General features: G+C 42.6%; 1 protein-coding gene across 1 annotated transcript in view; it reads left to right on the plus strand.

Annotated features, from left to right (window-relative positions):
• The first annotated feature begins 8,704 nt into the window (after nt 1–8,704).
• The window catches only part of KPNA3 (karyopherin subunit alpha 3), a 95,466-nt gene continuing 87,305 nt past the window's right edge, over nt 8,705–16,865 (plus strand). The window contains exon 1 of the mRNA XM_028106889.2: nt 8,705–8,832. Coding sequence (XP_027962690.1) covers nt 8,764–8,832 — 69 coding nt within the window. The 5' untranslated portion in view covers nt 8,705–8,763. The remainder of the gene's footprint in view (nt 8,833–16,865) is intronic.

Raw genomic sequence — 16,865 nt, forward strand, 5'->3', positions numbered from 1 at the left:
CAATTTAGTATTTTTGGGTAGCCAGCAAGATTTGAGTATTCATAGTATGAAGAAAATATTGGTGTCTAATTTCAGTCTCCAAAGTTTGAATTTTTGACCCTAAACATTAATAATAATAGTCCTTACTAAGTAATTAAAATGTGCTGGGCATTGTACTACTCACTTTAATGATGTAGGTATTTGTATCTCTACAATTTAACTAACTGAAGTTTAGAAAGTCTAAGAAACTTACTGTGGTCACAAGTCTAGTGAAAACCAGTTATTTTTTTTTCCTTAAGTAATCTCTGAGACCAACATGGGGCTTGAACTCATGACCGAGAGATCAAGAGCCGCTTGCTCTACCAACTGAGCCAACCAGGCACCCCACAACTCCAGCGAAATACAGGAATTGGACACAGTTCTCTCTGTTGCCAAATCTGTGTTCTTTCTAACGCAGTGCGGTCCCATAGAACTTTCTGTGATAATGTTCTATATGTCTGTGGTCCAATATGGAAGCCACAATGTGGAAGCTACTGAGCATTTGAAATGAGGCTAGTGTAACTGAGGAAATCAATTTTTAATTTTATTTAATTTTAATTAAAATTAAAATTTAATAGCCACATGTCGTGGTTGCACAGGACATCACATTATCTGGCCTGTAAACATTCAAGCTACTGTGATCTCATGTAGTACATTTAGATATCGAAGACAACAAATGTAAACAAGTAGTTGGAGGGAAAAAAATAACTTTTTATCAAAATCGAAGTCATTTATTATTATTATTTAAAAATTTTTTATCTGAGTATAGTGGACCAAAACAAAGTCATTTAAATTGCAGTATTTAAAGGGAGGTAGACCTCAAAGTTAAATGACTCATAAAATTTAGTTAGGAATAACTTCTTTTGGAAAATTTCTGTTGTACATTTTACTGGGTGATTATTAACATATTGGCAATGTTGATTATAAAGGGGCATAGCAATTTGAAAAAAAGGGGAAAAAATGTTCCTGGAATTGTACTCTTACTGCAAGATTCAGATCTCTAAGCATTTTCCAATCTAAGGAATCACAAATTCCCCAAGTAGCAAGGACAGAGGAGTATGTTTACAATCAAACTAACCAAACATTTTTTTTTATTAAAGATTTTATTTATTTATTGGAGAGAGAGAAAGCACAAGAGAGGGGAGGGTCAGAGGGAGAAGCAGATTCTCCACTGAGCCCGATGTAGGACTCAATCCAGGGACTCCAGGATCATGACCTGAGCCAAAGGCAGATGCTTAACTGACTGAGCCACCCAGGCGCCCATAACCAAACTTTTGATTTCTACTTTCAGTTGTCTCCTGCCTCCAGTTATATTGTTTTTCATAAATGGTTTTAGAGCTGAATATTTACAAACCAGCATCTTTAATGCTCAATGTTCATAAACAGACTACATCTCCAACAATCAGTGACATGTAAACAAAACATAGATGTCTACTTAATAGAACTCTAGATGATAACCCCTTTCCTGTCTGACCTCTGGATTTACGGTTCATTGGGCTAGGTTGTCTCCCAGCTCTGCCAATTTGACAGTCAAGTCTCTTTTCTATAAAGACTAGTTTTCTCGCACGAGTTTAATTCATTATTTCTTAGTAACTAATCTACCTAGACTTTTTTTTCTTTTTCTTTCAATTGACTATAGCTTTACTGTCCTGTGGAAACCCTTTTGTTTGCACCAAATCCGGGGAGTTTCTCCATGTGTTGCAGGCCAGAAGGGGGAACATGGCTCTCAGGGGCAAGGGTCCTGCAGGAGATGCCCTGGCTCCAGGTTGCGGAACTATTTCTGGCCCCATCCCTCTGTGTGCCCACCCTCAGAAAAATAAATCACAGATCTGACTGGAGTTAGATTTCCTGGACCCTATCTCCTCCTGACCATGCAGGCGTTAATTAATATTTTTTGGCCTCACACTCCTCATCTATAAGACAGGACAAAAATAGTTTCTATCTGATAATATTGTTGTGAGGATTAAAGGAAAGTAATCCAAGTAAGGGTTTAGCATAGTTCCTGGAATAATTATTGATTGTTATTATTACTGGTTATTATTATTATTATTATTATTATTATTATTTAAAGACCATAATCCCCCTCCTTACTGTAGTGTGACTTTTTTTTTATGCCAAGTAGAAATAGGCTCTTCAGTTTTATGACACCCAACATTTTTATGGCTTGTCCTCCAGTTGGTCAGTTTCATGTTTTTTCTCTACTCCAGTTTATGTATTTATTCATCCATCCAACATTTATTGAAGCCCCATTAAAGGCCAGGTACCATCTTAGAGATGGGGACAGAATGTTGAGTAAGACAGATCTCCTCCAGGTGCTCATGTTTACTGGAGGAGATAACACAGAAACAGATTCCAAATCTGGTATTCATTCCAAGAAGTCACTTTCTAGCAAGTCTCGTTTCATCAGAATAACTTCCGGCAGGGATCGGCTGCCGTTGGATGCCAAGGGGCTGCTCTTTGTTTTCTGGTGTGGGGAGGGGCTGATGGATGTTAATAATAGGCTAAATATACCAGACATTCCATCCACTGTGATTCATATGGTTTAATAAAGTCATTTACACCTTAAATGTGAATGAACTATTTCTTATCTGAGTTGAATAACTGAGAGTGAAAACTGTGACTTGGGGGGTGACTGGGTGGCCCAAAGCATTTGAGAGAGAGCCAGCTGTGGCATGCTGAGCACAGTGGGAGCCTTTGGAAAATCAGAAGGCCTATGAAGGACTGGAGACCAGTGGAAAAAAGTCAGAATGCTCAGCTCCAAATATGATTATTTACCATATTTGGATTTTTCATTTGTAAAATAATGAGAAATTGAAGAAATGCTGCTAGGCTGGATAGATGATCTCACGGACTTAGAGAATTACACCTGTAGGAGGAGCCTAGAAATCATTCAGTCCAGCCTGCTTCTATTACAGGTAAGGAACTTGTGACTTAAGAGAGGCGAAATAACCTGTTCAAGGATACACAGCTTGTTATTTAAAGAATCGGCAAGTCACTAAACTTTTGAGACAGTGCTCATCTCTAGGATATCATTTGGTTCTGTAGCTAGGATACTGTAAACTTATAATTAAGGTCCAGGATCATGACCTTGAGATATGGAAATGTACGTAAGTATATTTGGAATTATTGAATCGTGCTTTTTATAACTACAGTATACTCACTACAATTTTAACATTGTTTATTTTACTACATTCTGATTATTTGAGAATTATACTAGAAGTGTAATGTATGTATCTTAGGTCCATGGGCCCATTACTACAAAATGAAGCCACTTTATTTGTATTATCCACATTATTATGTATGAATGCTCACTGGCCAGATGCTAGCCCCTCTCTGTGTGTCCCCAATTATTTCTGAGAGTTCTCAAGTTCTTCCACTCTGACTTCTCACCTTACTACCACAGTGCTCCGTCTGCTGCTACTAACTTTTGAACCAGAGCCTCAGGCTCCACCTGCCCCAGAAAGAGATGGAGATGATCATTCCGACCATGCAGTGTTCTCAGGGGATTAGAGATGATTTATGTAAATGCCTGGCATGCAGAAGTATTCAGTAAATGTAAACTCTTATTATTATTTTAGATTTCCTTACCACCAGAGTTTCTAGAAGCAGAGCTAGGTGGTTGAGTTGATGAATTTCAATGTCATTTTCTTCAATTTTCTGTATTGGCTCTTTGCTTTAAGTGCTCTTAGAGAGTAGTGAAATAGTCAAACATGATTATGAGAGAAGGAAGGAGTTCATTCATTCACTCACTCACTCATTCACTCATTCATTCATTTAGTCATTCAGAAAACATGCATGAGATTCCATTATTCTAGGCTGGGGAGCACAAATATGTACAAGCTATTTCAAGGGTTTACAGGTGATTGTGAGAGAGAAGACTACAGAAATTGCAGCAATACAAAACAGTATGTAAATTCTTCTGAGTTTCAGGGAGGAAGAGATCAAGCCTGGTTGGAAAGACAGTAACAACTAATATTAATGTAGCAATTTCAGAGCACTTCCACGTGCATTTTAGAACTTGATTCTCACAAAAACCCTGTGATCAGAACTCTCATTTGTAGATGAGAAGACAGTTCAGGGGAAATAGAGTGACTTACCTGGGCTTGCTCTGGGAGGAAGTCAGCCCTAGGGTCTGCCTGTTCAGGTTCGGAAGGTCTCTCCACTGCATCATGTCAGGAAAGCTTCATGGAGAAGGTGACTTCATAGTATTTAAAGAGGGACCACTTTTGACAGGTAGAGACAGGGCCAGGGCTTTTTAGGTAAATCAAACAGCAAAGGTATTAAGGCTCGAAAGGTTAAGACATATTTTGGAAAGGGTGAGTAGAACATGTTAGCTGAAGCATTAGCTATTTGTAGGGGAGTCAGAGATAAGGAAAGTGCACTGCACTGTGGCTGGATGACACATAATCTGAACCACCAGACTAAGGAGTTTAGAAACGATTTGACAGACAACAGTAGAGGGAAAGGAGTGTGCTGAATACAGGGAGCATTAGGTAGATCTGGGGAGGTGAGTCAGAGTATTGTGGAGAAGATGGAGGAACCAGGGGAACCAGTTAGGAGGCAATGTCAAGGTAGACTTGTGGGTGGCATGGGAAGAAGAGCCAGACCCAAGGAGCATCGAATGGTGTATTAACATTGTGACCAGGTGTGGGAGTTGAGAAAGAGGCAGGGAATAAAGATGGCTCTTAGCTTTGAGTGGAATCCCTTTCAGAAGAATGGTAATGCCAGGGCGCCTGGGTGGCTCAGTTGGTTAAGCGACTGCCTTCAGCTCAGGTCATGATCCTGGAGTCCCGGGATCGAGTCCCACGTCAGGCTCTGTGCTCAGCAGGGAGTCTGCTTCTCTCTCTGACCCTGTTCCCTCTCATGCTCTCTATCTCTCATTCTCTCTCTCTCTCTCTCAAATAAATAAATAAAATCTTTAAAAAAAAAAAAAAGAATGGTAATGCCATTCACAGAGTTGGTGTATTTGCAGAAGCAACTGACTTTGAAGGAAAATCATTAGCTCCCTTTTGGTTCTGCTGTGTTTGTGTTGCATTCTGTGTATTGCCACCCGACGGTCCCCTGAGAAGGTGGGTGGTGAGTCAGAGGGAGAAGGAGAGTTTGCCTGATCTCCCAGAGGCAAAGGGCTCTTCCTTCCTGTCTCTGCTCTGCTCCCCACTGCCCTTATTGTGTATGATGACAATAATGCCCGCTATGTGGTAAACACTCAAAATAAGTTTGGAAAAAAAACCCACTTAAGAGAAGACTTGTCAGGAAAAGTTTTAGGGCAAGGGAGAAGATAAAGGTGAGGGAAAAGAGACGGTTGCTAACAATTGGGAAACACCAAATTTGAGTCACTGGATATAGCTCCTTGTGGGAGCTATAAGTGGTAGAAACCTGGTGGAGTTAAGAATATGGAGAGACTCTGGGGACAGAGTGTGGATGTTTAAGTTGCTGGGGATAATGGCAAAGAGTAAAAATGACTGGGTTAGACCCAGGCAAGAGAAGCCCCTGCTCTGGACCCTGCCTTTTAGAGGACCTCACTCTGGCTTTCTTCTGTACCCCTCCTTCCACTACCCAGTTCATGGGGCCAAGGGGTGATGCTCACTGGAATCTGTGCTTCTACATCCAGCTCTGGGTAACAGAGCCCTGGGATGCCCTGCTCAAATGGACAAGCCTGCATCCAGGGGCAACCCCGGCCTCTATTCTGGCTCTGACCTGGTAGGGGTACACAATGCCACTACTTAGCACACTCCTGGCCTGAGTAATGGCCAAGGAGCATCCCTTGAGGTGGGTAGCGGGATGTAAATAAAACTTTGGGGGTAAGTGGCAGAACTTGAACCTTGCGGGTAGGGGTATAAACATATGTTCTATTCCAGTGTGGGATGGAGCCAGGAGATGCAAAAGAAGGGGAACAAAAATTGGTGGGGGGTTGGCTTCCAGCCCTATTTGCATGACCACATTCTGAAGCAGAAGTCCAAGGAGTCAGGGAATTTAAATTCAAACCCAGACTTCCAGGTTGTAAAGAAAGTGCATTTGTCAATGTCAAATGTTAGACTATATTTTATTTGTTTGTAAGCTTAATTTATACCATACACACACACACACACACACACACACACACTTATTTATTTTTATTTTTTAAGTAGGCTCCACACCCAGCGTGGAGCCCAACACAGGGCCTGAACTCACGACCCTGAGGTCCAGAGTCAAGAGTTGGACACTCAGCTGACTTAGCCACCCAGGTGCCCCTATACTTTCTCAATATTTAGGTATGCAATATGTAGACCTCCATTTGTGATCCTATCCTCATATGTTAGGGGTCTTCAGAATCAGCAGGTTATAAAGATCTCCCCGCTGTGAGTCTTGAGCTTCCTTCCCCTTTCTTGACAACCACCACACTTTTTGGGTGATAACTTGTTTTATTGTCTGTCTCCTCTGACAGACACGAAGCTGTGTGGAGGCAGGAACCAGGCTGTCTTGTGATGGAAGGGGGTAAAGTAACCTTTAAAGAGAATGCCTTGCTAAATTATAATAGAAATAGAGCAGCAGTCTAGAAGTTTCTCTTGCAGTCAGTCAGGGAGACTGGCAAACATACACTTCTGTTGCCTTAAGAACTAGAGTTGAAGTAATCTATTCATTCTAAATTTTAGGCATGTGCTATTGTTGTTTCCCTCGGAATGAGTGGTTGGATTAGGATCAGATATTATAACATGAGGGCCTGAAATTCTCAAGTGACTGACGCACTAAAGTGCATTTAAAAATGCAAATTGACATTCAAAAATGAAGAGGGGGCGCCTGGGTGGCTCAGTTGGTTAAGCGACTGCCTTCAGCTCAGGTCATGATCCTGGAGTCCTGGGATCGAGTCCCGCATCGGGCTCCCTGCTCAGCAGGGAGTCTCCTTCTCCCTCTGACCCTCCCCCCCTCTCATGTGCTCTCTCTCTCATTCTCTCTCTCAAATAAAGAAATAAAATCTGCATCCTTTAAAAAAAAACAAAAATGAAGAGAAAACACAACCTTTTGGTTTTCTTTGAAAAACTGCACCTTTGGCAACAGTGGTCTGAAGCCTTTAAATGGACCTGTGTTTATCAACAGGCCACATCCTACCACTCACAAAACAAATGCCATGGCCATTGTAAGGCCTCTGAATTCATGACCCCTGGACGGCGGGATATTTAAGGCCCCTTTGCTTTGGAAAAATGTCTTCTTTAATCTCTTTAGGGTTATATTTCTACCAACCTTTGAATTACCTCAGTATCATTTGAATTGTACTATAATACTGCATACCTGCTTATATCTGCCATAGATTATGAAACTGATTATTTCACATATACTCAAAGAAACACAACTGCTCCAGGAAGCTACTTTCTGTTAGTGTCATTGATCCAGATTTCCTGTAATCAGTCCTCCGATGACCTTACGGGGAGATACTAGATTGGAGAGTCTGCAGATGAGAATTTGACTGCTTCCTGAAGGCTGAGAAGATTATGTGGTGATGGAATGAGCGATGTTGGGGACACGGAAATGCAGGAATTGCCCGTGTGAAGGTTGCAGAACCGGGTTTGGGAGGATGATGAAGAAACTGAGAAACAACGCTACAGCGCTGATTTGTTCAAGTATTTACTGAGTATTCACAACGTGCCAAGAACTGTTTGTTTGTTTGTTTTTTTAAAGATTTTATTTATTTGACAGACGAGAGAAGGAACACAAGCAGGGGGAGTGGGGGGGGCGAAGCAGGCTTCCCGCAGAGCAGGGAGCCAGATTCGGAGCTTGGTCCTAGGACCCCGGGATCATGACCTGAGGCGAGGGCAGACGCTTAACGACTGAGCTACCCAGGCGCCCCCCAAGAACTGTTTAGACGCGAGGAATTCACGAGTAAATTAACAAAAGTCTCTGCTCTCATTGAGCTTAATTCCAGTGCAGTAAGCCAGGTAGCACATACATAAACACATACATCGCAAATCCACATATCAGATGGAAATAATTACTATTTATAAAACCAAAGCAGAGCAAGGGAACAACGAATGAGGGTGGCTGCTATTCCAGGAGACCGCAAAGAAGCAAAGAAGCGTAGCACAAACCGTCGATTGGTTTCTAATTTTCTAGGCTACTGGGAGCGAGATGCACCCCCAGGAAGCCCCGCCCCTCCCTCCCAATAGGGCGCAAAGTGCCATCTCCTGGAGAGCCCCTCCCACTTCCCCGCCCAGAGGCAGCCTTGGGGGCGGGGCTTCGCGCCCGGGCGCACCGAGCGCGCCGCACTGAAAGCCGCGCGCACAGGGTTCCCGGCATTCTTCCCGTTCTGTCAAGGCCGGGAGAATTACCCCCGCCGGTACCTGGCATGCTGGGAACTGTAGTTTCTGCCCGCAGCTCCGGGTCTCGGGGGGCAGTAAAAGCCGCTCCGATCCGGCTCCATTGCTAGCACATGATTTGCATCCTCCAGGGGTTGTGGGGAGGCCCTGGCGGGGGGTGGGGGTCATCCTGAGAACAGTCGGGCAGGCGTCCTGGCGGTGGCCGCCCTGGTCACGTGACCCCAGCTCGCCGGGGGGGCACGACTTCTCAGAGCCATTCCCGCCCCACCCCGCCCCGCCCAGCAGTCGGCCAGCGCCTCCCCTGGCGCTGCTGCCACCTCGCGCTCGGAGGCGTCACGGAACGTGCTCTCCTCTCCCCCTCCCCCTCCCATCCCCTCCCGCCCTCCCCCTCCCGCGCCGAGACTCGCCGCCGCCGCCGCAGCCGCAGGAGTAGCCGCCGCCGGAGCCGCGCGCAGCCATGGCCGAGAACCCGGGCTTGGAGAACCACCGCATCAAGAGCTTTAAGAACAAGGGCCGCGATGTGGAAGTGAGTGTGCTTCCGTGGTCTGGGCCCGCCTGGCCGCGCCGGCCCCACCGCGGCGAGGAGGGGCGGGGGGCCGGCGCCGGGCTGGTTCTCGCCGGCTCGCGGTGGGTCGGAGTTGGCCGCCGCCTCCCGTCACCGCGGCCCCGGGCTGGGCGGAGCGGGCGACGGGACCGCGGGCCGGGCTGCAGCCACCGTCCGGAACCGCCGGAGCGGGGACCGGGAAATGCCGGGGTTTTCGGCCCCGTCACGCGGGCGCGGCCTGCTGTCGGCGAGGAAGGGATGTGGAGCTGAGGCGGGGTCCGCGGGCCGGGGCCTCGCGGGCCCGGGATGCTGCCGCCCTGGTCCGTCGACCGCACCGCGGAGGGGGCGGCCGCGACTCGCGCCCGCTGCCCGTGCAGCCTCCCGCCCGGCGCGGCCCCCTCGGTGCCTCCCGCGCTGCCGCACATGGAGCCGGGGCTGTGCGGGTCCCCGCGCATATCTCCTGCGAGCCGGGCCCAGGCGGGCGGTGGCGGCCCGCAGAGGGGGGTGGGGACCAGCCGGGTAACTGACTTGTTTGAGGGTGGTGAATGGGGGAGGGTAGGATGCGCCAGGACCATTTTCTCATATTCCAGTCCAGTTCTTTGGACCAGTGCTGCTGAGCTATTCCAGCTCATACTCCTGTTACTGCTGGCATTTGGAGCAAGCTGAAGGTGGACAATAGTTTACCATCTATTGTGTTGAGGCTTTGGAAGAGACGTTGTTCCGACCTCCGCTCACGGGACCTGTTTTCTTAGCCGTTCTTGTAGTGGGATTGTGCATAGGATAATAATTTCTTTGACATGTTTTACCGGAATAAATTGGATACATAGCTTCGTACGGCCTTGTATATATTTCTTGCTTCAAGCTGGTACAATTTCCAAGTGGTTGCAAAACTGTAAACGTCTTGGTCACTTAGTTCGTTGCTACTCTGCATGTTGCCATTGTTTCATTAAGGTGACATTAGCAGGTAGTATTTGCAAACTCGGCTTATTGAGGCAGCGCTAGAGGTCTCTCTGCAGCTACTGAAAGCAGTGTAGTATACAGCACAAACTTCCCTGGGACTCTGACCTCTGGATTTGTTAGGCAGAACGTGGTTTTAAGTCCACAGCGTCCTTTTCTAATACTAGGTGACATGATTTGCAGTTTTGTAATTCTTGATAAAGGGCCAATGTGACTAAGAAGTGTGCATTTTTCCTGTCTTAAAGAGAGAAGGTGGTGGGAAAACAGTCGGCGTTCAGTTTTGTAGAGAGACAAAGCTGAGGACCAGAGCTTTTGTCAGAGCTACAAAATTAAATGCTAATTGGAAAAAACCTAAGGAAATACTGTGGAGTTCCCATTTGAATAACACAAATAAAGGTCATCTATCTATTTGGTCATGGTTAAATTTGTGAGAAATATTTCTAAGCAAAAGTGAAACTTAAGAATAGCACCAAGAAATTTTGGAAGTGCCTCCTGTTATTGGTCCACTTGATAGTTAATTTTGAACTTTTCCCATCAGTAATTGTTTTTGAAGCTTACTACTATTATAAAGCAAAACTTACGTAGTTTGAAAAATACCCGTATTGTTTGTACAGAAGAACTAATAACATTTGTTTCCTCTCTTGGATATTGGTACAGGTTTTTGTTTCATTACTTGCTTATATTATTGTGTTCTGGGAGCTCAGTGCTACCTCGTAAGGACTCCTGCACATAATGGGTATGCAGTAAATATTTGCTGATGATCAGAATGTAATTAATGACTTCTGGATGCATGAAAAAGAGGCATACCTGCCAAGCCTTTTAGCCTGAAAATAATGGTCATAACATTACATTTCCCAGGATACATTAGGATAACTAAGGCATTAAATAGCAGACGTTCAAATGGTGGTTCTATGGGGCAGACACTATACTAGACCTTCATGGGACTTCATTTAATCTTTATAAGAACTTTATGAACTAGGTATAGCATTATCCCTACTTTACAGGAGGAAAGTACTTTAGGGGAGGAAACATGAGAGTGCTTATGTAGCATGTACAAGGTCATGAAGTGGGTATGAACATTCATTCACTAATTATCAATTGGATGTCTAACAATGTTAGGTCTTGGGGATAGAAAAGAGAATAAAAATCAGCCTGTACCTCGAGTTTACAGTTCAGTGGGAATAATAGAAAAGTAAACTGATAATCACAATGAAGTACATCAATAAGTATATTCTGAGAAAATTCTGACTTGGGGCTGAGCAGTCAAGAGAGATGTTCTGGTTGATTCCTAGCGGATGAATTGGAGTAAGCTGATCCTGAAAGATGAAAGAAAATTGGTCCGATAAAATGCAGGAAAAGGGAGGGCACAAGGAAGGGGCATTGCAGGCTTGTGGGAGGAGTAATTGAGCAGTCCTGAGAGAATGCAGTAGGACTGCTGAGAGAGAAGGGAGTGTGACTAAAGGGTAAACTGGGGTCACATCTGATAAGTAATTGCCTCTGTTGTGGATTTAGGTATAACCAAGACTAGACACTGTATCTAACTTAGTTTCATCCATTAGAAACGGTGTTAAATCAGAAACTTACACAACAATTTAGCTCTGTAGAAGTTGTGATTATCAGGCTATTTTAAAACAGTGAGATGCACTTTTATGAGATGTGATTCCTACCTTTTCACGTATAGAGTAGATAAAAAATAAAACATAAAATATACAACCAGCTGATACACAAATAAGGCGCTAGGTGCAAGTATAAAATACATATTTTCTAAAGAAAATAAAAGTATAGAGTTATACCTGTTCCATTCACAGGAAATTGTGTATGGGTAGAGGTTGGAGGAAGAGCGTAGTAATTTCATAGTCAAGAATGGCTTCATAGAAAAGAGGTTGGTGAATTTTATAGGAAGTATGTGCTAAACTTGAACAGGGCACATAAGAAATTAGTGAATGAAGACTCAGGTGAAAAAGAAGAAAGAATAGATTAGGGAGTGAAGAGATGAGACTTCCATATGGCCTCAGACCTGGTGGTCTGAGAAATATGTCTGTGGCAGAGTTGCTTGGACACTTCTTGATAGGGAGATCCTTGAAAGGGAGATCTGAAGGAATTTATTCCAGAGTGAATTAGAAGGTACAACATGATTAGAGCAATTGAAAAAGGTGACTGGCAGGGGACGTTCTGGAGGTTCTGGAGGAATAATGCTCTTATCCCATATGTAAGGAGGAATTTAAAAAAAAATTGAGATTAGGGATGGTCATTACATGGAAATAAGATTTGAACTTCTCCTCCTCTTCTTCCTTTCTCTTCCTCTTCTTTGTAAAACTCAAGTAGAGAAAAGGGATAAAATTTTTCCTGAGGTCTATAGGTACAGATAGGGGAGGGAGTAATCATCACCGATAGCAGTTTGGAGCATGAGTAGGGGGAATGGATTCTGTAGCTAAAACCAGGGAATACATTGTGAAAAGGAAACTCTTAATTATCTTCATTAGCTCTGGAATGTGTGTTTTAGTACCAGTCCTTTTTATGTAAGGCATTGTTCTTAGATTTTTTTCTCTTTTACAAAAGTATTTAAAACTTTTTCTATATACTTACAGAAAAGTGCACGAAATGGAAATGTTCCATTTAATGAATACTTATAAAGCAAACACTCTGGTAATTGCCACCCAGGTTTGCCACCCAGGTCAACTTTGCTTTTTCTTGCTCCTGTATACCTCAAGAATGTAACATTTTTATCAGTAACAATAACTAATAACAATTATTTTAAAAATCTTAACATTTATTGTTTGCAGTGTACCTGTACCAAGTATTTTATATGGATTATTTAGTCTTCACAACAATCCTGTGAAGTATGAACTATTATTATCCACATTCACTGCTGAGGAAACTTGAGGCCTACCATTCTTTTCTTTAAATTTTTTATTGTTATGTTAATCACCATACATTACATCATTAGTTTGTGATGTAGTGTTCCATGATTCATTGTTTGTGCATAACACCCAGTGCTCCACGCAGGATGTGCCCTGTTTAATACCCATCACCAGGCTAACCCATCCCCCCACCCCCCTCCCCTCTAGAACCCTCAGTTTGTTTCTCAGAGTCCATCATCTCTCGTGGTTCATCTCCCCCTCCGATTTCCCTCCGTTCATTCTTCCCCTCCTGCTATCTTCTTCTTCTTCTTTTTTTTTTTTTTCTTGAGGCCTACGATTCTTAAGTAACTAGCCCTATGTCATGGGTTGGAGGGTGCAAGCGGCAGGACCTAGGCTTATTATAGTGAAGCAGTATGACACTAACGCCAGAACTCTTGCTCATGTTCTTTACCATCTCTCTGCTGCATGGAGCCTCAGACCTGACTTGTATGAAATACATCTGAAAATTAATGGGGAAAATATTTAAGAAATCTTGGTGTTTCACAGAAATTCCTATCTTGGTGTTTTAGGACCTTGCTAATAAAAATTTCTGATATCTTAGTTATCATCTGATTTATTTGCCTTTTTTTTTCCTTTTTACTGTTACAAAGTTTCCTTATTAGTAAGGAGCTAATTAGTTGGTTTCACCAAAAAATAACGACCGATATCCTTGGGCTTAACACTTAAACTTTATGCTTAAGTTTCTAATGCTGGGGATAATATACATTTTCTCATCTGCAGATTTGACCAGCATTACCAAACTTGCTTCTCTCTCCAGAGCCTCTATTGCTAAGTAGTACTACCTAATTGCTCAAGCTTGAAGCTTTATCCCTGACTCCCTTCTCTTCCCTTCATTCACTGTTCTGTATTGGTCAATTATCTGAAGAGCCCTCATATTTTTACCTTTGATACCAGCCTTACTTACTATAGCTACGCTAGTTTGGGCCACTGTCAGTCTCACCTGTGTTAAGTATGATAGTGCACCTGGTTTCCCTGTCGCCAGTATCTTCCCTTCCCATTGTATCTTGTGGGTTGATCTTTCAGAAATTTTTTTGTGTGTTGCTTATAATTCTGCCACACCATGTCATCCTAGTTCAAAACAAAACAAAACAAAAACTTCAGAAGTTCTTCATAGGGCGTTTCCTGACTGACCAATAACATACTTAGTACTGTCAGTCCCTAGTCTTTTTCTTCTCTCTAAAGCTTTCCTAAGTAAATTTTCCTTTACCTCTTTGGGATAAATTGCTATGATCTACAACAACTTCTGTGTGTGTGTAGCTGTTAAAGTATTTGGGCTCTGGGGAGGTAGGTGTGGGTATGGGATAACTGGATGATGGGCATTAAGTGGGGCATTGATAAAATGAGCACTGGGTGTTATATGCAACTGATGAATCACTAAATTCTACCCCTGAAACTAATAATACACTATATGTTGACTAAATTGAATTTAAATACAATTTTTTTTTTTTAAGTATGTGGGCTCTGTAAAGAAGCTCACTGAGGGTAGAGACCTTGGGCTGTGAAACAGATTTATATACTCGTCATTTAGTGACGAGTATATAAAATTTAATAAATATTCTGAGAAGAGAGACTAGATAATATACTTGAGACACTGTACATTTGGGAGTGAATGGTACTCTATGATTCTAGGACATCAATGATTTCTTTCGGTGTTGACTCCATGGCATTGATACTGCTGCCTAGCCCTCCTTTGACAGTCTGTTCTGCTATAATGTATTTTTGTAACATGAACTAATTCATACTTGAATGCTGAAGAGGAATAATGTTAGTTAATACAGAATTCATGTTGGTTAATATTTGATTTTTGAGTTGATTTTTACCAGCACGTTAACTGTTTAGCACTCCCAAGTAACAGCACTTGAACACAAACACGTGAAGTACAGAAACACAGTGGAATATAGCAAGTCCAAGAGTATGCACATTGCCCCTTCACCCGTATTCTGCCTCTAGGCTCCATTTAACCCTGTGTTCTGTCTTAAAGGTGCTTATTGCCCTAACCATCTTGATGTATTTCCCCTTTTTTCTTAATTTTGCAGCCCATGAAGTTTTTCAGGAATCTATGTATCACACAGCAGACAGGTTATAATTATCTTTACTTGAATTCACTAATGGCATAAAATCTCTCCTTGTCCTTCTGCCTCATTGATTACTCCTTTTTGGTTGGTTTTGCCAACTCTTCTTCCTACCTCTTGAGTGTAGGCATGTCTTGGGATTCTGTCTGTGACTCTCTTCTCTATAGACTGCTTTTCTTGCCCACATCAAGCCGCTCCCTTAGTTTTAACTATCATTTCAGTGTGGGGGACTTAAATCTGTTTTAAGCATCGGCTGGAAATTAATCACATGAACATCACATCAGCTCCTTAAGCTCAAATTGTTTAAAGCTATGTTCTGCCTTTTTTTTTCTTTTTTCTGTTTATGGCATCATCACCCTCACTGTGACCTGAACTTGAAACTTGAGAGGCTTCTTGGACTCCTTCCTCATCTTCCATGTTCAGTCAGATGCCAGTCATGTAGCTTGAATCTCTGTGCTGTCTCTGGATTTTGGCCCTGCCTCCAGCCCACTTTCAGGCTTAGTACTTATCATCTGGCAATTTAAAAGTTGCCCCCAAAGTGGTATTCTTTCTCCAGTCCATGAGATCTTTCAGTGAGTCTGATACCTGATTATTTTTCCAGGTGCAGCTTTCCTTCCTTTCTCCTTCTCTGCCCCTTTAAGCTCTGGCAACACTGAACTTCTTATATGCTTATACATAATCTGGAATCCTGCCCTCCCCTGCTTGCCAGTGCTATTTCTATTCTCAGGGCTATCCTGCTGACTGGAATATCCTTCCCTGCCTCCTGTTGCCTGGCTAATTCCTACCCCTCTTTAAATACTCAACTCTGGGTTTAGCTCTTATGAGAAATCTTTCTGAATCTCCTTATCTTCCCAAGTTGAGTTAGGTACCATTCTTCCCTCCTGAATATATCTTTCTCATTGCACTTATGATAATGTATTTCAATTATGTTTTATCTCTTTCTCCTACTAGATTGGAACTTTTTGAGCACATAGACTGTATATCTCCTTTGCCTACCTCTTAGTACAGTGGCTGGAACAAAGTAAGCACTAAAACATTTCTTGAATAAATATATCTATCCTCGGTACCACCAGCATGATAATTTTCTTAAAATACATTTTTGAACCGAAGCTTTTAATCTTTTAGTGCCTTTTCCTATTGCTTTCCAAATCAAGTTCAAACTTTTTATTATAATAGGTAAAGTGTTGGGAGATTAAGACGCATGCATAGTGAAATAATTTTAAATTTTTTCTTAATTTTTTTTAACATTTATTTATTTTAGAGAGAGAGAGAGCAAGAGTGAGTGGGGGAGGGGCAGAGGCAGAGGGAGAGAGAGTCCCAAGCCAACTCCACACAGAGGGCAGAGCCCGACTTGGGGCTCAATCTCCAGACCCCATGATCACAACCAGAGCCAAAACCAAGGGTCAGACACTTAACTGACTGCACCACTCAGGTGCTCCTCTTATTTTTTAACCATAGAAATATTCTGATATGTAGTAAAGTAGAGAAAATAGTATAATTCCATATGCACATCACTTGGATTTAATAAGTAACGGTTTGCTCTTTGTTTCATCTTTTGTTCCATCTATATATATATATAACAGACATCATGACATTTTACTATTGAAGACTTAAGGCTACCTCTCTAAAAAATAATCCATTCTTACATAAATACCATATCACCCTGACACAATAATTTCCTAATAACATCTAATCTAGTCCACATTTTAAATTTCCCTGGTTGTCCCTTACTTTTTTTCCCCCTTAACATGTGGTTATTAGAACCAGGATTAAACAAGATCAGATCACATTTGGTTGTTTCCAAAGTCTCCTTTACATTTTTTTTTATTGTAGTAAAATATACATAACAGAATTTACCATTTTAACTGTGTTAAGTGTACAGTTCTGGAGCATTACATACATTCACATTGTTGTGTAATGATCCTTACTGTTCCATCTCCAGAACTTTTTCATCTTTCCCAACTGAAATTCTGTCTCCACTCTGCATTCCCTCTCTCCCCAGTTCCTGGCAACCTTCCTTCTACTTTCTGTCTTTATGAATTTGACTACTCTAAGAACTTCATAT

This window comes from Eumetopias jubatus, unplaced genomic scaffold (assembly GCF_037043125.1).
Source record: "Eumetopias jubatus isolate StellerSeaLion01/CBP00866 unplaced genomic scaffold, mEumJub1_p1.0 scaffold_3, whole genome shotgun sequence".
Taxonomy (NCBI): Eukaryota; Metazoa; Chordata; class Mammalia; order Carnivora; family Otariidae; genus Eumetopias; species Eumetopias jubatus.